Below are 24824 nucleotides of genomic sequence, written 5' to 3' on the forward strand. Positions count from 1 at the left end.
AGTAACTCGATCTGCTTAAAATCCACAGCCAGTGGGCTCACAAAACAATTCAGCATTTTTAGTATGGAACTAGGGTTTTAATATTCTCGTCACTTCTGTTGGAATTTTGGTTCATCAACAGCAATTTAGCTTTCTCAAGTTGTTTCTGAGGGAAATCCAATTTCTAGTTTAAAATAACAACACAGCATCAAATCGCTTGCACTAACAGTTTTTAGGACGAGTGGTGTTTAGGTCCTTGTTTTAAATCCTATTTTATGACTCTACGGGACCCTTTCCTGTCAGTCATGCAAAAAAAAAAAAAAGAAATGACAGAAAAGAGGCCAAAAGTATCTCAGCATTGCACCGTGTTTGCACTCAGCCATTTGGAAACACAATTATTCTCCTTCCCCTCAGCTGTGAAATTGCTGTCGAACACGATGCAGTCGTAACCACTGATGAGATGCACGATGGCGTCCTCTGCCAATACAAAATGCAAATTGTGTCCTTTTGTTTAGCCTGTGATTTACTGTTAGGTTACTGTTTTTTAATTGTGCAAGGATAGCAGATTAGTGTTTAAATGATGTGAGTAAAAACTGCACATTCCTCTATTTGTAAGTCCGATTCAGTTTTTTTCCGTCATCGTCTGCATAAAAGCAAGGTTTTAATTCACTGACAAGCCCGCAAATTTGTCACTCGTTTTCATCCACCACCGAATTGCCTTCAAGTGAGATGTTTTTTTCCAAATGTACGAGTCCCTGTTTTATTTGCCAGTGGCAGTTCTTGTACTTCAATCTATTTTCTACAGGGTTTGTCCTGATTAGAGTCGAGGACATTTTAACGACGACTGACTAGTGACCAGTCACAAGCGTACCCCAATTTTCAGCCACCGTCGACTGGGAAGGGCTCCAGCTGAACTGTGACCCTAATAAAGTCCAATCACAATAGAAAAAACATTGATGGCTCTGTGACATTTTTTGTCAAGTATTCACTCAAAAGGCCTAGGCAACCACCAAGTAGCTGTTCTACGAGACACATGCAGCCTAGAAAGAACAACACAGTAGTTCAATCATTTTGTGTTACATCTGACTTATAATGCGCCTGTGTGCTTAACTTAACTCTATTTATTTATAAAGCACTTTAAAAACACAGCTGCATACAAAGTGCTGTGTAAAGTGGAAAGTCAAACTTATCAAAACAAAGATGAAAACCATAAATTGATGATAAAAAATCAGTGAACACAAGAAAACACTAAAGCAAGACAGTCGCATGCGGAGTCAAGCATTTAGTGCAGTGGTTCTTAACCTGGGTTTGATCGGACCCTAGGGGTTGAATTTGGAAAAAAACATTTTATTTTTCACTAGAGGGGTTCGGTGAATGCACATATGGAATTGGTGGGGTTCGATACCTCTAACAAGGTTAAGAACCACTGGTTTAGTGGGAGGTTGTTTTAAAGAGAGGGGCTGGTGACGGAAAAGGCTTGCCCCTTCTACTAAGTATCCTGCTCGATGAGCCGCGAACACGTCACTGGCTAGAACTTCAGAATCCAATCAAAGTGTGGCCTATTTTTAAATGGATTGTCATGTCTCGCGGAAACTTCCCGATCTGGAAATTGGGGCCACCTTTAGACTTTATGGAGTTTATTTGGTAGTTGCACACAAATTTACGCATGGTGGATGTGTCAACTCTAGATGGGAAAATCACAGCACCTTCAAAGTGTACAAGCAAGGTATGTAATAAAACAAAGACAAGCGTGAATGGGAGAACATGCCACTAGGAGCAGTGGATGTGTTAAAACAAAAAGGGAGGGAGGGGGCTTGTCTGCCTTTTTAAATGACTTTTTTTCAGTTGCAGTTCTGTTGTTCTCACCTGCCTAAGCTTAATAAGAATCCGTGACAAAACTGGCAAACAGGCTATCTGGATTTTATTACCAAAGGTTTTATTAGAAAACATTTTCAACTTAAATCCAAAATCAAAGGTTTGTTTAAAAAAAGAGCTCACACCGAGTCCCTGTTTTGCTTGACAAACTTGAATGGATAACAAAACAAAATAATTCTCCCTTCAGTTCAGTGGGAATTCTGAACGTCAAAACAACACAAGAGTATTGAGTGGTATTGTTTTACTTCAAGACTCCCTCAGTAGATTTGATTGCCATAATCAGGCTTTTGTTGTTGGTTTTTAATATTGCTCACTCTCTAACAGTATGAACATTTTGGCCTAGCTGAATGTGAGAAAAAGCTTTTGACTGTAGCAATGCTACAAACAATAGGAAACCCTATCAAAACAAACATGTTACAGAAAATAGTATAAATGCCATTTGTCAAGGCTGCAACTGACCCCCTTGCAACAAAACTGATTGTGTTTGATGCCTATGGAAGAAAAAGTCCATTAAAAGTTTTCTAAAAGGTCCATGATCCTCTTGCGTTCTGCCTCTTTGATCTCTTCACTCTTGCCATCTCCGATGCTCTCTGCATATTCTGCAAAAGAGACAGACAGATGAGAAGACATACTTCAATGACGTTGACGTCCAGCGTCGCAGAAAGGATTGAAGAAACAACCGGTGGTCATTTTTGGATGACTTTATGCCCAATGAAATTTTGCTTGAAATAAATTCTCTTGGGGCTGAAGATCATAATCCAGATGTATTGTATTGCGTGTGACTGGTAAGCAAAAACAAAGTTACCACAGCTGCAGCCTCGGTGGGGTACCCGATATTGTCGGAGGCCAGAATTACATATCACACCCCAGGAAGGAGGGGAAAAAAGTGCAGCAAAAAGAATTAAGAGAACTTTACTTGCTTTACTTGAAGATTCAGCAGCTTTTGCAAAACAACATGTTGTGATGACAATTTATGAGGATTTTATAAAGACTTATTTGAAGGCTTATCAGTCAGTGAATATGTAAATGTATAAATACATTGACCAAATGACAGAATCGTTAAGCGGGTTGACAAAAGTGACATATCCACTAAATAGTAAGTAAAAACCCGCTGGTATGCCAGTATTCTGTCACCATGGCAACATGGCACGGAGCAATACGGAAGTTTACAACACTATTAAAAATGTCAGGGATTTGGACTGATGCGTCCACACGAGAAAACTAAACAGGGGTGTTTTTATAAACGTTGTGTCCTGCAAACGTCCAAAATCTGACACAAGTAATAACGAGGAAACGTCAATCATACATATTGTTAACTTTGATGTGCGAACTGAAGTTGACCAACTCTAAAATGTCACATAAAACAGAAAGGACACTTTGACACATGTTGCCAGCTCATTTTGGGGCTATATTTAGGAAACCATCTGGTGGGCTTTTATTATTTTCAAAATCTTCAGAATCTTGGCAAACAGCATTACTGTTGTCATGCCAACGCTAAGTGGTCTCTGGCCATTTGGTAAATTCAAGATGGCAACCTGTTTTGTTTTTGCAACAAGACCCTCCACAAGCACATTCAAATTGTCCTTCACACAGTGTACAACAAAGTTATGCGTCAGTGCACATTTGACTCTTCCATAATGAGGGCTATGGGTAAATGTTTTGAGTAGCAGTTAAGAATATTCAAAGGTTGACTGCACAGTTACTAAAGGTATTGTCAATGCGGCAGTTTGACCCTGGAATGGATCCATTTCCATTATTCCCTGAGGGAAAAAAAAAATTCTCAATTGATTGCGGTCGACCTTGTCCGTTCAGCAGGGTTTGGTCCCATTTGTGCGCTCAAAATCTGTTTTATTCATGCCGAGCCTGTGACATCAATCCCTTCCAAAATCCTTTATGCAATACAAATGTTTCTGCATGCTTATTTCAACCACACCCGGACGGAGCCTTTTCAAATAGAACAGCTCTCCTGATGCTTATTTAGTGAACTAAAACTATTAAGGTTAAAAAAAAAAAAAAAAGTTTCACACCAACATTCACAAAGTGCTTAATCTGCAGTTTTCCATAGTGTATGTATTCCCATAGTGGGGAAAAAATAATGAATGTCTTAACCTAACATATTGTTCCTGAAAGGCTTGATAATGTAAAAGGAATGAAGTGTGACAACAATCAAGGACTTGTGTATGCACATACAAGTGCGCGCACACACGCACACGCTGGCTTGATGCAAAAACGCAATCAAGAGGCAAATGCAACACATTTCCGCACACAATGACAATTGGAGCATCGCCACGTTGCTGGCACCAGTACGTGTGACGGATGGCTCTATCTCGCCTGCTACACGCTCCAGGGCCAGAGGGGGTGTGAGTGGAGCCTCTTCAGCTTTATCACACAATGATTTAGGAACGACAGATGACACGCTAAAAACATCGCTGCTGGCTCCAGGCCCGTTTCTCTTTTACACACTTCAATCTAATGAATGGTGAAGAGAGAAAAGTCACAATTTTGGCTGAGACTTTTCTTTTTTTAAACAAAGCTTGTCTTGTTCTGAGTCCTATCCGTATGACCTTACATATTTTATGGAGCGTTTTTACGCAGGAGAGTGACTGACCACCGTCATTGGCTAATGCGTAAAAGGAGGAGTATCTTGAGGTTGTCGCATGGATCTGCAGGGTTCACATAACTCTCGTAAACAAGGATCAATGGTGAAGAAGTCTATCAGTGCTTATTTTCTCCTCCACAAAATTTGTGTGCCAGAGTGGATAAAGGAATAAAAAAGGAAAAAAATCGAGTTTGATGACATGAACGTCATGTCATTTGTTCACATGACTATTGAAATAGGCAATTGGCACAATGGCAAATGTGTGCACAATAAAATGAAGAATTGGGTCAATACAAAGGAACAAGGATAGTAGGAATATCTTAGAAATGGATGAATACATCAGCGCTTGTTTTTCTGGCACTGTTGAAAGCCACTTATAGAGCACAATTCATGACTCACCTCTCATGATGTGGCGCACAACTTTGACAGAGCCTCCTCTTAGGTTGAGAATTTGATGAACTCGCTGCTGCAGCTATATATTCAGACAGACGGACAGACAGACCATGATGTATAAAACTTCTGAAATACAACTGAATGTTGTATTTTTAATAACTTAAAAGGGATCACTGAAATTTACACAAGAAACATGAGATACTTTGGATCAATTAAAACTTTGGGGAGATATAATGAAAAATCGACTTCAATTTTCTGGAGTGTTTGCCAACCCACCATGTGTCAAATTACTGAATCAAGTAAATCTTTTGTGAGCTGCAGATATCATAAAATGTCTGTGAGCCAGAAAATTCTGATAATTGGGACCTGCCGAAAGTTGTCGATGTGGGCAGGGAGCATAGTAGTGTCTAGTGATCTGAGAGATCATAAGTTCTCAAATTCTTGGGTTCAGGCGACCATTTTCCAAGGACCACTTCTAAACGAAAATTATCTTGGGTGCTTGCAATTGCCATAAGATTTTTTTTACCAACAGAACCTAAAAATCAACGTACTCTCAAGTGAGCTGGTTTGGCTTTAGCACAAGTTGAAGTTATTTTAAAAACCATTCATTGTCAGAAGCTGGATACAGGGCACGATTCAAGTCATTCATGAGTAAAATGATGCAGAAATGACAAATTTACGTTATGTCACATTCATCTCAGGTTTTTCCAAAGAGCCCAAAAAGATGGGAGTGACTGGTTTCGTATGCTAGTTTGATTGGCATGCCGGTCCCAATTTGTCGATATGTACTTTTTACAAAAGTGACAATTCATTTCTAATTTCATTCTCCGAGTGAAATGCAAAGTGAAAATACCACAACCAAGCCTTTCTGATGATGATGATGATATGTGTACCTGTGATAGTCCCGAGTTGCTGATCTCCACCATTATATAGCATATGGACTGAAGAACAAACAATCCAGCATCCAGTCGACGGATGTAAAATTCGTCATCCATGTTGTCATCAAGGATTTCGCCACGGCGTACCATATCCTAAAAGCACACCCATGCAAACCAACACACCCATGCCCACAACACACAACGCACGACCCACACACACACACGCACGCACATGTCAATTACTCAACAATGGATGAATTTACATTTCATTACACAACCAAAATTTCATTTGGTTATATGCCAAATATAACAAGCATCACATACACCTTCGCAGAGAGCCATCTGCTAATTACATTGGTTAAAGTTTTGTTCTGACCATTTGCACATGCTATTCTCGACAAATCTGTGAAATCCTTCCATAGTCCACTGGGAATGTGCAAATCCACCTTTCAAATTAAAAATAAAAATACCTACACCAGATGAACGGTTTATTTATTCTTATTGCCGACCACTGACAAACCAGTAGGCCCGAATACACACAGGCATCCACAGGGAGCTCGACAAGGCAAACAAATTACAATTCGTTGGCTTCTATTGTTCTCTCAAAACAAGAAACCAACTGGAAACAAAGAGAAACACCAGAAAAATGCAGTGTTTCAATGGAAGTGTTGTTTTGCAGTTCTTCCACAAATCCATTTTCATCACTGACCAGGCGCACTAATCAATTGATTTCACCGCTAAACGGCACACAGTCCGTACGAACTCTCGTATAGGCACACTTGCATAGTTATCCATCTTAACAACCCCGTCAGTATGCCAATAACATGGTGCTGCCAATACACACACAGGCAACATTAATCACCATTAGAGATTAAGCAGCAGACGTGGCGTGGAGAGGGGGAATTGGTGTGTAAGCCACTGGAGCGCCACACAAACAATGCATTTTACTTCTGGAAGTTGAGAAAGAGTGAAAACAAAAAGTGTCTTTTTATAGTCTTGCATAATGTAGACCTGAATTTTGGGCTGTTATTCGCATTAAAGATAAATGCTAAAGATGTATGGAAACAGTGGCTGGTGAGTGTGCACTGTGCACAGAGAGCCAAATCGTGATCTTTTATAGAGAATGACTTTCTCTGTGAGAACAGCTTAACAAGGCAAACACAGTAAATCAGGAAAAAGGGCAACTTCTCAAAGCTTTTCTGATAAAAACAAACAACTTCCAGTGAGGAGCTTAATGGCGCCGCATGTGACATTTGCATCGTCCGGATTTAATCGGCCTTGTCCTTAAAGATCGATGACAATGCAGAACCCAATTTTGGCTTTGGACTTCGGCTCATGAACACAACTCAATCAATTGGCGAAAGGCACACACCGGGATGAAAAACAACATGTTCGCTGTCAACGCCATATCCTGAAGGAGGACATCATCTTAAGTGTAAACCCGTGCACATTTATCATTTAAGCTTTTCTAGCACTTTATAGCTGACGTAGCCTGCTCAAAGATCATTTTCACAATTTGACTTTTTCTAGTTCTTTACAAATTACATGAACAATACTTAACTGTTTTTTACACTTGGTTAATTATTGCACCCGCATAATGATGGGCATGCGGACAGGAAAATCTGTGCTGTCTCATCTTCTGTGGAACCCTGACGCAAACTTTAATGTGATGCAGTCAGCAATTTGCAAAACCCCATTTGGACTATGCGTGTGAGCCAAGCAATGTTCTTTATTAGACTTGGGGGGTGTTAGGTGATCTCATTAAAAGACCCAGATATGGAGTCTGATGAAAACATATCTGAGCTGCTGTGTTCATGCATTTCGCACAGAACTCACCAAAGTGAGACATGTCTGAAGTGTGCTTGTGACTATTCTCATTCATTCGGGTCATTTCATTCTCCGGAACTGAATCGATCGTAGCTGGACTGTTGTGTCTTAGAAGTCTTTCCACTGCACCCGCCTTGTTGCATCAATTGATGAAGCCTTGCGAGGCGAAAAATCCAAGACAGTCCAGGTGTCATCGATTTAATGCCCTTGAGGTGCGTGTTGTTGCGCCTTGCCCCATAAAAATATCTACATGCGTGGCAAAGTCAGCGTGACAGAAACAATTGCTTTCGGCATAAATGGACAAAGGCAGCAAGTCGCAGGGTATTAACTTTGCATTGTGTTTATGGCTGGCGGGGTTGCGCCTTTGAAACGCATCCCATAGTACGCCGGAAGACAGCAAAATCCGAGCGTTGATTCTAGAATTGATGCTCTATAAGTTATTTTTGGCCACAACCGCTCTATGTATTGCTCCGAGGACTCCCAGGTTTTAGGGTAGAAGTTTCAGTTGACATAAAGAAAATTCTACAAATGACGCCACCTCGAAGAGATAACTTCCTGCCCCCCAGCTTGCAGAAACTACCAGTACTTCAGTTCAAAGGCAATATAATGTGTAAGAAAACTGAGGAAGAAACAGAAAAGTAAGGACTGTTGAATGTAAATTAAAGGAAGTAGGAAGGTAGCTTTAAGATGATCATTTTGGAATAATACTGACGGGAGAAGGCAGAAAAATAAGCGGCTTATTTTTGTAGGACTGTTGTCTGGAAGTGACATTTTCTCCCCGAGAAACAAGTGCTTAAAAACAGGCTTACAGGGGAAAGGTGCAACTCAGAGATAAAATAGAGCAGTGGAAGCTGAGGGGATGGCCATACTGTACATGAGATGGTGTCTAACACATTGTTGCAGTCATGGAAATATCAGCATTTTTCCTTTTGTTTTTTCTGTATCAGGCGACAGCCATTTTCCCGCTTGCTGTCGACTGAAATAACATCACATTTGCTCAGGAAACAACCAATCATGGCTTACCTATTTTCTGAGTTTGGCAAGTTTAAGTTTTCAATTAACCACAAAAAGATGAGTGAAGTTTTCTACTCTTTACGGAACCAGTCCTCGTACTTCATTTCCGTCAATGGGATTAGTACAGTGACTTCTGTTTCACAATGGTTCTCAACTTCAGATATTTAAATGCACAATCTTCTTCCGATAAGAAATAACGAATTTCAGTTCTAGAAATAAACTATCACCATCATAAAATTGCATAGGCCATAATAGTTGCCACTCTCCTAGTCCTACCTATCATGTCCTATCATGTGTCATTCTGTAGTGGCGTCACAAAAGTCGTAACGTGGTGGCTGGGCAGTGACTGTATATGTACCTACATTAAAAAGTTCGTAATCAGATTGTGAACAAACAGACAAACATTTGAAAGGATACAAACCAACATGAATGAAATCCTAACCTTCAAATCAAATCCTTGGCAGAGGTAATAATGATTCTCTCTCGTCAAAAGCTATTACAAAGGAAATTATGTTGACTGTAATATGACAGGAGTATATTTTTATACTTCTGCCAGTCTGTCTGATCAATGCTTGTTATATTTCTGAAATATAGTCAAAGGCCGAATGACGTGTTTTTGATGTGTAAAATAAATTCAAGCTCTGTCTCTGTCACAAGTTTGGCTGGCTGCATATGTGCATGAGTCATTGAAGGAAAGAAGGTGACTGTGTATGTGTGTGGCTTCTAAGATAGTGGTGCACATGCAGCCAAGCTTTCTTATCACACACAAATCATCCTTTTGCCATTTACGGGAGAGGAAACAAGAGCATGACAGAGGCACACCGGGAGAGAAAAAAGTGAAAGAAAGAAGATAAAATGTCAACCTGTCTGGCCTTTCACGGCAATCACAGTCTGACTGACAAATTCATCTCCTTGTCGTTGTCCCATGGTCTCCAACTCTTGAATATGAATTCTATCTTCACCTTTGTTCACTTACCTCCATTAAAATGCTTATTTCCTGCATTTATTCATTTATTTTTTCATATCTACTCTAGTGTCTGCTCCTGCATCCTATTTATTTTCTGTCAAGTTTTGACCACCTTATCTTACAAAACGTCTCCATCAGTCTGTCTATTCCACAGCGACTGCAACACAATTGGAAAGAACTCAATAGGAGCCTCACAGAAGTGTGCAGTTTTTACTTCCTTTCCTACAATGTGTCATGTTGCCATCGCTCAGAATTGTCTGCTTTTCACAAGTAGCTTAGGATGTGACACTGCGAAGAACGGCTTCAACGAAAGATTCAGTTTTGGCATCAACCATCTTGTGTTTTACAACTGAGACTGTGATTCCTATCCCCATCTTAACTGCAAATGTGTAAATGTTTTTCTGCAACCAAAAAGGTGCACGATGAGACAGTTGTAAAAGGAGAGAGTGAGGTATTGAGAGAAAGACGGAGAAAGGAGTGGATGGAAGGCAAAAGGCTTACATGTTTCTCCCCTTCGATCCTCTTGTCAGCCTGTTGAACGCTCTCCACGTACTTAAAATGCAACTCCATCAGTCGATCAACCTGGCGAGAAAAAGAAATTGAGGTGGGGAGAAAGAAAGCGAGTGTGGCAGCATACAAAAGCCAAAGGGGGGGTGCATGAGAGAAAGGATGTGAAAGCAAAGAATAAGACAAAATAGAACGGGAAAACACAGTAAGACATCAAACGGAAGCAATGCAAATAAATATCTGAGAAAAAGGTGTCTGCAATGCATATAGAAAGAATATTAAGTCTACACAAACATGTTCAAATGTCAGGTTTTTGTGATCTTAAAAAATAAGACATAACATCAAGAGCTCAATTTTTAAAGACATTTTATGCAATTGCACAAGTGTGCACACCCACATTACTCGCAATGCGGCTATGTTCACAATTCATTAAGAACATTCTTGGTTTTGCTTTCAATTACAGTAATTTCTCAAGCATATTTCTTTATTAAAAAAAAAAAAATCAAGGGAACATACTATATACAATTGCCCCAAATTACAAAAACAAACATATTAATATTCATCATTATCATTGCTGATGCTCAAAACACGTGAATTTTCCAATTACACAGAAATTAAATTAGTGCATCACAGTGAAAACTACATTTGCTGACAGATACAGAAGCTAGGACGGTACAAAGGAGAAAAGAAATGCAAATAAGATCAAGAGTACTGACCTTCTCACAGTCATTCTCTGTAAACTTGTTTAGAAGTCTGCTTCTCTGTTGGGACTTGAGATTTCGCAGCATGGAGGCAATAATTGAACAGACGTGCTCTAAAGAATACACAAGGTAAAGGTTAATCAATTGTATTGTACATTGACTGGAACAGAAAGATTACATATCCACATTTGAATCAAGTTCACAATAAGTTGACAAGAAGTAAAGCAAATAGTTCAAGTCAATCACAGAGTAGTGTGATAAAAAGTAATTTAGGAAAAAATAAAATAATCCATACTATCCCTCAAATGATAGGTGGATGTATTTACTTCAATATAAAATGGATGTTAAAACAAACTAACCCCCTCAAAACCATGATGTAACCATATGGGTAAAAAGTTAAACACCTTAATTTCAGAACTGTTTCCGACAAGCAAATGCTTGTATTGCTCCTAGCATTTGGTTAAAGAATGGAACAATTCTAACGCCCCGAAAATAAAATAAAATAAATGTACAACACAATCTAATTAGAAATCATGCAAAAATTATATGGGGCGGTGGTTCTGAATACATTTTAAAAAAGATGCACAATTCATTTTATGATGCGCATGGTTTTCAATGGCTCTAATGGTAACAAGAAATGAATAGAATACATTTTACTGCACGACAAATACTGTTTCAGTGCAGTTCTCCTTTTGAAACCATTTGAATGCCTTCCGACTTACTAACAGGTTGTACAAACAGCTGACAGTCATATTAGTTTTGTGATATCGAATAAACAATGTATTGTACACACGGGAGCACAAGAACATGGCACCGTAAAATCTCGAGAAATCTAGTGAGCGGGGAAAAAATGTAATTGGACTTTTTCAACAAGAGGTCAATATTCTCACTCAACCAGGCTTTTCTGTTGCTAAGCAACAAGAGCAAAGGAATCAATCCCATTTCTGCTTTTAAAAGAGGTTAGTTTTTGCCTGTTGCCTTTGTGACCTGCAGCTTGCTTGCCCATGAGACTGAAGGGCAGAACGTACTGGTAGTAGTCACCAGCACTAGTTCACAAACATTAGACATTATGATGGGAAATAACAAACAAAACTTGTTAATTGTGCGGGTACCATGACGGATACCATGACACCACACACTACAAGCTCCGTTACAAATGAGGAAGAGAACAAAAAAAATATATCAAGCCATGTAGACTATGTATGTTCAAGCTTTAATTTAAAATAAACGTGTGAGTCTACTTCATTATTAGAGCATGAGATTACCAACATGAAATATGATCAGTTCCCATTGGATAAAGGCACCAACGTAATTAAATGCGTCTTTACACAGGGATTTTCAGCAAATCCTTTTTTGTGTTAAATTAACTACGGTCAAAGGATTAGGCAGCATCACGGCTTTGACAACATGGATAGCAATCAGACTTGTATCTTTCAAAATGCGATCCAAGCAAAGAAACACTGACAAGAATGTTAAAAGGAAAGCCGACTTGACTGTAAGCTTTCAGATGAGATATGGGATAAAAGATTCATGATAGAGTACAGATGATGCCTTGCTCTTGCATTTTGCACAGTCAATATAATAATACTGACTCAATCAAAGATAAGTGCTAAACTATTGGGATAAAAAATTCCTTTGTCAAGTATTGAGGAGGGCTCTATTTTTTGTAAATGTGACCTATTCCAACTCAACAGCTTCCTCCAGCCTGACTCGAGAGTTGCATTAATAAGACCCGGACAATAAATTGGGTTTTTTCCCCCATTGTAACATGAAGGTTGTTGCCAATTTAAGATGCAGATCGTTGCATTCATTATCGGAATGGGTGAGGATGGAGCCATTTGTTGCTCATAAAATTTGCGAGGAATGAGCACATGAAAGAAACTTTTCAGTCCCCGAGCTATGACTCCTGAACCTATGCTTTGTTTAATTAGATTCCTGTGCACACACACAGACCATTAGCCATCTAAATATAACAAACTGGCTGCTCCAAATGTCTATCCTTTTCTCCTTTCACTGATAATGAAACGAAATGCACACCAATTATATGCAACCTGGGAAAAAAATAGTAATTAGTAAATTCATAAAGACAGCTTCAATTTAATGTTCCAAAACCTCCCTCTTTTTTCACCATCCCAACACAATTAAAATATCTATTAATTATGCCAGTCTGTGTGCTAATGCCTGTTCCTTCTCACTGTCAATTTCAGAAAGGATTTCATGGGGATCAATCTTGCACCAAGGTTTGTGATAGAGAGAGGCAATGAATAAGAAAAAAGAGAGGGAGGACATTTTAATTACTTTTGACTGAAGTGAATAATGAATTCATCTCTACCGTGTTGTAACTATGGATAAACTTTTGATTCAGAACATTTTCAATTATGACTCAAAACAGTTAAGAGGGCTCAACATTATGCAATTTATGACATCAATGTATTAATTTATTTAAATTTATTTATTACATATACATATGACTGATTAAAATTATCATTATGATGGACAGGTGATTGGTCCAGGGTGTGCCATATTTCAGCTGAGACAAGCCGTACCGACGACAATACAGAACACTCTTCACAGCTAAATGGAAAACCGATCTAGTTTTTACCAAAACCTGTTTTTAATTTGTAGTAGCATGGACGTGTTCTTTATGGGGGAACAGTGAAAAATCCGTCCATCCATTTTCTAAACTGCATATCCTGTTCAGCGTCACAGCAGGGGCAGAAGGGTATCCCAGGTGACATTGAATATACATTGAATAGAAGACAAGATATCAACATCTTCGCTTTTAGTTCTGCTTATTTCCATCTGGGTATAGAACACAATTTAGAAGACAGCGTCATTTGTCTGACTCTAAAAGTGCAGAAATAAGTTTATTTAACCGACGAGACAAAAATTAGGGAAGTTTGGCAAAAGATGGGATCTTCTCGTGGTCCCAAACATATAGGCTCATATGTGGAGGAAATGTGATGATTCAGCGTCTTCAGAGATGGCTCACTAATCTTCAATGAGTAACAAATGAATTCACAAGTCTATACAGAAACAATTTGTCAGCTAATTTAAAAAAAGATGCAAAACAAAACACACTGCCGAAGCAACAAAGAGCTCTCTTGGGAAGAAGTGGAAGGCATTAGATTGGAAACGCCAATCACCAGACCCTGAACCCACATTATCTAAAAATGGTTTGTGATGGTGATTGTAACGTTATTATATTGAATCGACATGCACCAAAAATTGACTGTATTACACAATCATATATTATGCATTATTGCCACAACAGCAATGATTTCCCAGGGTGTAAACACATTACGGCTTGCAGTATACTGTAGTGTAGTTTACAACTAACATTTTCAAGAGAACATGGGATTTACAAACAAATTGCTTTTGAGATTTTAATCTCAGGAATAAAACAAGTTATTAGTTGGTAATCGGTAGGGCTGTTCTTTCCAAATTGGAACAAAGCTGCAACTTCTGAGGCTAAACTCCCTTGGGGGGGCACTGGAGGGGAGATGAAGCGACTCAAGAAAGATGAAGTACAATAACTATTCTCAAACCTGCAACGCTTACTTGAGGAGTAAAGGCAAAGACTAGTAAGAAGTGAGCGAAGAACAGCCTCCTTGGAAGTCACCTTGTTAACGAGCAGATATTTCAAAAGATATGTCCAGTTGTTTTGGTTCTGAGGCAAGGCTTAATTTACAACAATTGGAAAACATTTGGACGAGATACATTTTCAACAAGTTATCATTGGCGATCTTGTAGCCCTTTGCTCAATTTGCCAAGGAACAAAGGCCGCTAAACGTTACCTTGCAGTTTGTGACTGACCTTCATGTTCTTTCTCAGAAACACCGGCGCTCCTCATCTTCTTGGGAGTTTTCATGAAAAGTGGAAAGATGGTTCGCAGACCGAGGATATCCACAAACTTATGGCAGTTATCTGCACCCTCTGGTCCAATCATCCCATGATCCAGAACCTTGAGAGAGCTGGTCCGGGACATTTTCTTTTCCCTACATTAAACAGAAAAAGCGAGCGATAATCAACAACACTATTGCCATCAAATATACGTAAGAGCAAAATGTTGACTTCTTAAAATCCAGAGTTTGGAATATAGTATAATTTATGGGATAAATATGCTTCAGTTAATTGTGAATGTACTAAAAGTATCAAATACTTCCCCAAATAAATCAAACACAAACATGTAGTAATTTACTGTATATGATCATAATAGCAGCAAGATACGAATGTTTCTATTTTCAATACACGTCTCCTCCCGGGAAACGCAGCCGTTTGTCTTCCTGCGTTGCCACAAATGACAGATGACAGTATTTATCTTGGAGTAGGGGGCATATTTCAGGCAGTTGAGTATGGTTCTCCAGACGGAAACATTAGGTATGATGGACGGTTGGCGAGGCCAGGGGTGGAGCAATACAAAGCACACTTTCCCATGGGGAAGTAGACTATTCACTTGCTTGACACTCGACTTAAACCCTCCGGGTGTCAACAACAATATCGTTTTGACCCCCACAAATTGACTGTCACTACCCAACACTCAACGGTATAGATGAGTTGGGGTTAAAGGTCAAATTAACCCATTCGTCATAAATTCAGCGGAAACGAAGATTGGCATTTTTGCAAAGACCTCTTAATCAAACATTTGGTCTCACCGAAGCATGAGATTCATGAGCTGTAGACCCTCCCCTTTGAGAAAGCGCTCTCGATTGGCTGGCAACATTAGGCAGGAACACAGTGCATCAAAGAGATTCTCCATCATCTCCTGCTCTTCAGCTGTTGATGGGTTGTGACGTTTAAACACCTTAAAGGAAATCCACATAAAGATCAATGGACATTATCAATCCACTGGATTAAATATGTACGATTTGTATGGTCTTCCCACGAGTCTTATTTTGCTCCCTATCACACACTACCCACTCAAAAAGGCTCCGGCAAAGGAGAACAATGCCTATCTCTTTTTACTTCAGCACAAGGTTGTTAGTCAATGTAGGAAACAAATTTTACTCAAGGTGGGACTGAGACTTGTGTATTCAAATGACTTGGCAAAGACAAATGGAGCAAATGAGAAACCTGCTCTGCTTTGCGTCGGCCATATGGGTTGCGTGCTAATGACACACACAAATCACCGAACCTCTTGCAAATGAATGTTGGACAAATGCTGGAATATTTCTTCTCACGATTATCCAAAAAAATGGTGAACCTCACCCCGTCCTTGCTTGTGAACAACTGAGCCTGCAAGTAATGCGCCTTTATTGCTAATCAAGACACTCGCCTATTTGCAATTGACATGTTCACCAGTGGAATGTACCAAATAGGTCTTTTTGTGCATTCATTAATGTTACAGATCTTTTGTAGCTCCATCTCATAGCTTTTTCAGGAAGTGTTGCAGACTTTAAATTCAAAATGAGAGAATATTTGCTCAGAACAAAAACACCCTAAAATTCATCAGTTTGCACATTAGATATCTAGTATTTTTAGCGTATTAAAATCAAATGTAGAATGAAAAGCATTAGCAAATTAATAACTTCACTGGGGTTTAGGCCAATGGAAAAGCATCACTAGTAAATCGAGCCAAGTAAGTATTGTTCTGTGGAAATTAACGGGGCATTACAAATTAGTGGTACTGATAGGAGACTATCAGATTATTGTGACTGAGGGAACAATTCTGTCAAAGGAAAGACTGATGTTTTCATTTTCAAACAATAACAGGGATAATGCGCAGGTATTGAGATTTTGAATACACAGGAAAAGCAATTATCTCAAAAAGAGTTTTACAGATAGTTGCTGCAGTAACACATCAATGCCGTCCAGTTCCCCCAAGAGTTCTCTCGTGTCTGTGGAAGACAAAATGAAAAACTGAGTCAGAGAAGCAAGAGAAAATGTGCTAGTTTTTAAATGATGGCCAATAATTGAGACTGACAAGTCATTTTCCTTCTTCCTCAAACTAATAAGCAAAGAACCAAAGGAGGACGACAACACTCATGGTGAAATTTGGCATGACTGAAGAGTCTTGTACTCCTAATGAGAAACCTTCATTTGCCTGATACCTGAGACTTCACAAGTTAGAGGGAGTAATACAAAATGGAAAACGAAGCAGACAACGAGAGAGAGAGAGACAATTAATGAAGAAATTAAATGAGATTGGAGATCAATAGAAGAGTGGTGAAGCAAATACAATCAAGACGTGATGGACAAAATGATAAAGAGTGAAAAAATGAGGGTGGAATTTTGAAAAGGGCATCTATAGTGAGACTTTGTCAGGAATGGTAATTAAGAAGAGACGAGGAGCTGTGGAACTCATTTGTAAGCCACGGTCTGCGTGACTAACAATAACACACTTACTGTCATTGTTTTGCAACAAGATGGCCAGGATTTCACTGCAGTACAGCTTGTTAGCATCAAAAGGCATCTTTGCCTAATGGAGGACAGTGAGAAATCATCAATTAGTTCTTAATTCAATTCAATTCGTCAATTCACCTTATACAGCTTTTAATTTCAGAACTTTGGTGAATTCAAAGAAAGCAAAGAAAAATGTCCTATTGTTTAATTCATTCATAGTTAGATGAATTTATATTGATGTTAATTACCACGTGTTGAACTAAAAAGTCACTCTGGAGTATAAGTCGCACCAGTCAAAGAATGTATCATAAAGAACAAAAAAAAACAGATTTAAGTCGGTCCACAGAGTAGGTCGCATGCTAAAGAAGCATGTTGATGCCACATGCTAAAGAAGGTGTCCCTTATGCATTATTAGATGGAAATATCGATTCTAATCAGTTCTAACAATATTCTTTTTTTTTTTTTATCTTTATCTCAAACAATGGCAAAATGAAATGAAATGAAACAAAGCGACTCATAACGTGTGGAGGAACAAAAGGAAGCCAAATCTTATCCCATCCTGCCCCCTCCTTACAATCCAAAGTATTACCTCCTGTACAACAATTTGTGGTTGGATTTGATAGCAGTAGTCCTCCTTCTTACCTTAATTCTCTTGAGCAGCCATTGCATGAGTCCCTGTTGAGCTGCTTCTGTGCACAGACCTGGTCTAAACTCAGCCATATTTTCTATAATGGCTGAGGGACAAAAACAAAATGCAAAAATCATTCACCTACTGCTAGATGTCATATAACTGCACAAATGTAAAGCGCTGGATACATTTTGGTGCCGGTACAGATCCCATGGAGCATACTGTATCGAGATCAGTCAGGACTTCTTGTCTACCTCAGAAAAAATGTCACAGATGAGCTGCACAGTGCACACAATGTGATATGCAGCTGAATCTCTTCCCGGGCCTGTCTGGAGGTATCACACTCACAATATGAAGACAATCTGTGTCAAAGAAACATATACGTCCTACATATATCTAAGATCTGTCTCGGGCTGTCAAAAAATGAAAGTCCCTCCTCTGTAGCAGTCAGTGGCAACAAGTGTCAGTGGCAGTTTTGGGCTGACGCATTTCCGACTGCACATGCCTCAAATTCAATAGAAGCCCACAGACAAGTTTTAAAGGGAGACTAATGAAGGAATACATTGTGTGTGTCGATATGCAAAGGTTTGCCTGGGTTTGGTCCCTGTTCCCTCTTAGACTATGATTAGAAAGAAGCTGCTGCCACATGATATCTTCATCAGAGCAAACTGCCGCAGAAGGGGACAGACAGTGAGCGATAATGTGGAATTGTGATGAGGGAAGGGAAGACAAATGAATGAAAGCAGGAGAGGAAGGGAGGCGTATTGAGGCAGAGGTAGAACAGAAGGGAGGGTGGAAAGATGATGGGTGGAACGCTGGGGCACAAGCAGACCACAAATATGGTGAATGAAGAAATAAAAGCAAAATAAACAAATGGTAGAGAAAATTAGGGAGGCATGAAAAGAGATGGGACAAAGGGAAAATACAAAGGAGGAGAGGGGACTGCTGGTGACTGAGCCAGGGAACGCAAGGGGGGTGAGGGGGGGCAGAGGACTTTATCAAGGATTCAAACGAAGCAGACAGACAGCCTCCTGGAGGAGAGCAGGCTCAGAGCAGAGAGCAGACAAAAGGCTTATTGAAGCCGGGAGAGCTCCCTCCATAACGCATGCGTGCAAACAGAGGCACACACTTGAATAGACTATACACTGGCGCTGCTCCCCCGGCACGCATCAGGAGCCAAACACGCGCACACGCACTCACACACACCTCAACAGCTCTCCTGTGACTCGGCCTCAATCTGGAGGCAAAGAAAAGAATCATCTCAGCGGAGTCATTGGAGGCAAAAAAAGAGCTGAGAGGCAGAAAAGTTTTGAGTCACGTCAGGCTAAATGCAGACAAGGACCTGGCCAAGTATGTGACGGCCCACACTCACACCTTCAGATCACAAGGTCTCATCATGGATTTCGCATCCAGTTAAATATTTTTTTTTTACATCAAATCTTTTATACGGCTTTGTGGTAGCAGAATATAGAGCAAAGGTTACGGATTCCAGTGTCACATCAATTACTATCTAAATTGAGGTGGTCTCAGCATAGGCATAATCTGTGATAAGAATGCAATTGGATCTCAATCTCAATCTTTACGCCATTGAGGCACTTTCTCAACCTGGCATCAGTTGAAGAAAATTGACACCGCTTAATATGACACCTGGCATTCAAGTATTGTCATTATTGCATTGATTGTCTGCCACAAAACATTGATTCTTATCTAAAACTGATCAATTATTTTTCTTTGTAGGAATAAAATTGATTTGAAATCCGAACAATTAAAAGGTTGTGTAGCATTTGATGGCGGACCCGGCGAATCCATTGTGAGTGTAGCATGCGAGGACAATTTCCTTCCATTTTTGAAAAGTAATGAAAGAAAGGCCGAGTTTCTTAGAAAGAACACTTAGTCCTTACCTAGTGTGTTGAAGACACCATCAGCTTCCTCTTTAACCTGCTCATCCAGTCGCTCCATATTCTGCACTAGTAACGCCACAACTTGGCCCTCCAACTACACACAGAAAATTGAGCTTCGGTCAAAAATGTGAAGAGTCGTTACCATTTTCACTTTGCTCATACATATGTCCACGATGGTTGAACAGTATTTTTGTGGGACTATTTCTTTTACCCTTAAAATAATCAGATACAGTACTGAGAACATGAACATGATGGTAAACATGCACCAAACAAGATGTTACTTACCGTAATTTTCGGACTATAAGTCGCACCGGAGTATAAGTCGCACCAGCCATAAAATGCCCAAAAAAGTGAAAAAAAAAACATATATATGTATGTATATAAGTCGCTCCTGAGTATAAGTCGCCCCCCCACCCAAACTATGAAAAAAAAACGCGACTTATAGTGCGAAAATTACGGTAAATCAAACATTGCAGAGGAATATAGATCTTGCCAAATGAAAAGGAAATTGCATATATTTTTCACGTACATATGTGGCAGAAGATAATGGAGGTTGGAAATTGTGGAATGACGCAAGTGTTGACAGTCAAGATTGGAGGCTGATAATAAAATAAAGCTTACAGGGTGCCGTCCGGCCGAATCAAAGTGCTATTGCACACAGAAAAGGAGACCGACGGTTCACACTGATTTATGAGCCATCGGGGACGGTCAGGGATCTTTTTGATTCATCTTATCAAGGGTACCACCTGGCCTTCCAGCAACAAGGACAGAGGGACTAGGAGGCACTACAGCAAGTGAAGAGACAAATGGGTCCAACCAAACCTTGCTGTCCTGAAAGACTCTTGCCTGAAGGATGTTGTAAAGAGGAGCTAGGTTTCTATCGCTCCATTGCGCAGTAAATGGACTGCATTTTTATGTCATAGTTATTCCCTGTGGAGTGGTGAAAAGCAACCGGCATTATTGTCTTAAACAATCACATCAAGCCAACAAGCCGATCCATGACAAATAGCAGTTTGGGAGCCCGTCACCGCTGCTATTTTTGGATGATGTAGCCTTGTCGGCCTCATCAGACGAGGGAAATTGACAGGGAAGAGAGGATTCGTTTGTAGTATCTCCAAATCTGAGGTCATGGTTCTCCGCTCTCTCTGTCCATCAGTCAAGAGGCAGCAGTGTGTCGTGCAAAAATGACACCAAAGCATTAAGCCATTTACCAGAAACCCGCTCCTTGGTGGTGGAAGGCATAAAAGCAAAAGGCAGAAATTACTTATTTTTATAACTCCCCAGTAAGGTATTTCGGTCATGTCCAAGCACACGGAATTATTGGGGCAAAGTTAGGACAGTCATGCGGCACGGCAGAACGAGCGCTCACAGCCAGCCTGGGAACACATCAGTGCCCTCACAGGGAAACTGAAGGCAGCAGCACAAGACAGGTAAATTGGGGAATTCCTGCTTGAAATGCTTGCCCATCTGTCCAGACCTGGCTAAGGAAGATAAATGAGGAAGTTGGGCACTGTCTTTTGTTGCCCATTATTCTTTTTTTTTTTTTTTTTTCAATTTTGGTTCCCAGTATTAACAAGCCAATGGACAAAATACATATATCAAATACTAAATATGGGCAATTTTACCTTTTTTTCCTGTGGTGTTATTTTAACCAGGGCCTTTTTGGAGTTGGTCATTCCAGTAATAAATGTGTGCGCACGGGAAATACACAGATAATGAGCCTTTTCCGATTTGCATATCTTTTCAAAAAGCCCAACAAAATGTGGACAACCGTTATTGTTCCCCTGCTAAGACACTCAGGCATGTTATTTCATAATCGTGCCAGAATGACAGTTTTTTTGGTTTGCTGCTTGGCAACTGCCTAACACCAAAGGACGCCACTATGCTTTTTTCTTCAATCTTGTTCAATAACAAGACAACTACTCAAAGGATTTTGGCTCAACAGCCAGAAAGAAAATCATGAGGATGATGTCCTCCAAATCCTTCGATGACCAACTGACTGAAATAACATCTGTGCCTTGTTCTATATGCCAGAGAGCGGAAGTACAGAGTGACTCGCAAAGTGTTGCTTGAGTCGCCGTACTCACTCACCAGAGCATCGATAAGGACCTCGGCACCCTCCTCGCTTTCGTTGAGTGTGTCAATGTCCGTCAGCTCTTGGAGGAGGTCCACCACTGCTATTGCAACATGTAGGTCGGGCTAAGGACAATAGGGCTAGAAGGAGCGACTTATATCTGGGGTTTTTTTCACGTTATTGTGCATTTTATGGCTAATGCAACCTATATTCCGGAGCGACTTTTAGTCCGAAAATTACGGTATTATGAACGGGGAGTGGATACAGATTTTATTGTGTCCTCTTGCATTTACTAAAACAGCCTTTCATCTATCCAGGAGGCAGTGATGAACAAAAATCTTGGTAATTAACTGGTAACTTTGGGGGGGAAAAAAAAGATCTGTGAAACTGGATAATTCCCCATGTTATCATTTAGGATCCCCTGTTTGGGAATCGCTTCACTACCGGGTATAATCTGGGCTATAATATTCTGTGATGTATTAAACATCATATCATAGCCAGGTCCAATTAAGTTCACTCTAAGACATTTTAGGTCAGTAAAAGCATTGATGTACGATTGCTGTGGGACTCAATTCCCAGTGTTGCTCACTGTCATTTAATTTATCTTGGGATTTACTGGCAATGACCAATAAGTAACAAACTAATTGGATAGTGTATCACAGAAAGGATATCGGTGTTTTCGTGACTGAGAAGGCTCATTAGAGAGTGAACAGAGTTGAGCTCCACCAGCAGGTGATAGAGATCGGGCATGGTAGCAATCACATGCATTTCCTGTATAATGTCGTTCAGATCCAGTTCTGACTCCATGAACCTGGACGGAGGCACAAAACAAGAGGTTAAAATGAAGAGGTTTTGTGAAACAGTCGACGACAAAGTTGGCTGAAAGGAGGTTGTTGGTGGGCTTACTTTTCTGGATTGTCGGGGAACTTAATCCTGAGTTCCTGATTTTTGTAGGACCGTTTCTCAAAGGTCAGGATCATTTTTTTCACTGAGCTCTCGTCCACCGGTTCTGCCTATTTGATACAAGAGGGAAATAGCAGGAGGGGAAAGATGAAAAGGAAACAAGTAGAAGCCTTTTGTCAAGGCGACACATGGCTGCCTGCAGCACAAAGACACTAATTATATGAGAGGAGTCAGAGTTTTTGCACTCACTAGGGGATTTTGCTGGGGGTAAAAAATGAAAAGTGTCTAGCTCTCTCCCTGATGGCTTTTAAAAATATGGCATGGTGGGCACATAACGTGAGTAAAGTTAGTAAAGTTAAAGAACAGAGTGTGGTGTAACTTTTCTCTCACTGTCAATTACCATTAGAATGCAGCAGGACCTCCAAATTGGAATGCCCCAAAGGTTGTAAAATTGGACAAAACAGAAAAATGTCTCAAAAGTCACTTTTGTAGATTTACAAACACTAAGTATTGGTTATTCCCTAATTCAAGTCCATGCGTCACAAAGGTATTCACCCCTTGCTATTTAACCATTTTGTTACTTTACAAACTCAAATTTAAACAATATATAGATATGAATTAGTAAAGTGCCATAACATATAATATCTTTTTTCTCCTGTGATAAAAATTATTAAGAATTGACACTGTAGGGACATGACTGTCATTGTGCTTTGGAAGTCTGATATACAATCATTTGCAAATTATACAGAAAAACAGTTACAAATAAGGTGGAAACACAACCTACGTGTTTCACCACTTAAAATTTTAACAGCGTTGTGCTCTTTGGATTTAAAGTGCACAAATCCCACAGAACCCATGCACTGCTTACAATATAAAAAAGGCATAAAGAAGTGATTATTATAAAATAAATAACCATTTGTATAAAGCTTGTTTGGTTTGAAAGGAATTTACCTAAATAGTGTTTCAATGAACTTAAACTGGCTTTCTTACAAAAAAAAATATCATTTGAATAATCTTGATTTCAATTATTACCAAAATAATCACGATTCATATTTTTTTCCCCATAATCAAGCAGCCCTAACATCATTCATGATACAGTCTTGTGACTTTGAGGAAAAATAATCCATGAACATCTTTGGCAGATTTCTAAAAAGTACAACCACAAGAGTATTTGACTTCTATACTTCTACAGTGTATATATAAATGCATCTACCTCTGGATCATCTTCATCCTGGTCCATCAGTTTCTCCAAGATCTTCTTGCGATCCACTGTCGAGTCATCACTGTCTTTCATGTCAGCCCCTCCCTCAGTTCCTGCTCCTGTCCCATCTCTGTGTCTGACACTTGACAGCTTCTGATGCTTTGCGCTTCTCAGATTCTCCTCTCCTGCATCATCCTCTCTGGAACGTGTTGCTCCTCTATCAGGCTGTGAGGTAAGAGATGCAATAAACAATACTACCACACTGCAATGATCGGGGTCTCGTCTTGAAAATTATTAGAGGTAAAATTCTGATATGTGAACTTAAACTGTATACTGGACCACTGTGTCTTCTGCCACAGAACCATCATTCATCTAATTTGAGCTAGCAGGTTACGAACATGAATCCCTGATAAACAGACGAGACAGATACAGTAATGCAATCTCGCCACGTAATGCGCTAAGCAACTATTCTGAAACACTTTACAAACAACTAACAAACTAAAGCAGACGCGCAAACATAAAACACACGGCGAGACACAACAGCTAACAGTGGCACACGGAACCCAATGGATTCTCAACGGAAATATTAGCAACATAAAGTTGATCAAAGAGTGATGAGTGAGGGGGGGGAGCCCGATCCACACCTGATAACTCAAGAGTTCTCCGACATCCATATCTCCTGGTTTGAAAACTTCAACGAGACACTATTGTAAATTTTCAGAATACAAATACGCTTGAATTAGCGGCTACTGGCTCGATGTACATGTATGCCGTAAAACAGTTGAGAGGTACCGTTGCCGTCGAGCGAAGATACTGTCGTAAAATGTAAAACTGACGGCGCTGCTCTGGCCCAACCAGGAAGTTGTTTTTTTTAAGCATAGAACATTTGAAAAAGTCCATATAATTGCTGGTTCATTGTACATAACAATAACAGGTCTTGTTTGTGTCCTGTTAGAACTAATTATCTTGGTCTTATTCTGTCTAAACGTGAACAGGGCACGGACGCACAGAGGGCGGGGCCAACGGGGTCCCAAA

General features: G+C 39.9%; 1 protein-coding gene across 1 annotated transcript; it reads right to left on the reverse strand.

The window, feature by feature from the left end:
* Positions 1–1894: 1894 nt before the first annotated feature.
* Positions 1895–24595, reverse strand: ctnnbl1 (catenin, beta like 1). The gene is made up of 16 exons (XM_061269284.1): positions 24434–24595; positions 23802–24014; positions 22592–22698; positions 22355–22496; positions 21703–21798; positions 19612–19705; positions 17725–17816; positions 17086–17158; positions 16519–16577; positions 15396–15544; positions 14557–14738; positions 10756–10853; positions 10034–10114; positions 5740–5877; positions 4853–4925; positions 1895–2453 (listed from the first exon to the last, which is right to left on the reverse strand). The coding sequence occupies exons 1-16, from the start codon at positions 24461–24463 to the stop codon at positions 2365–2367; spliced, it is 1716 nt and encodes a 571-aa protein (XP_061125268.1). The 5' UTR covers positions 24464–24595; the 3' UTR covers positions 1895–2364.
* Positions 24596–24824: the final 229 nt, after the last annotated feature.

This window comes from Syngnathus typhle, linkage group LG2, assembly GCF_033458585.1.
Source record: "Syngnathus typhle isolate RoL2023-S1 ecotype Sweden linkage group LG2, RoL_Styp_1.0, whole genome shotgun sequence".
Classification (NCBI taxonomy): Eukaryota; Metazoa; Chordata; class Actinopteri; order Syngnathiformes; family Syngnathidae; genus Syngnathus; species Syngnathus typhle.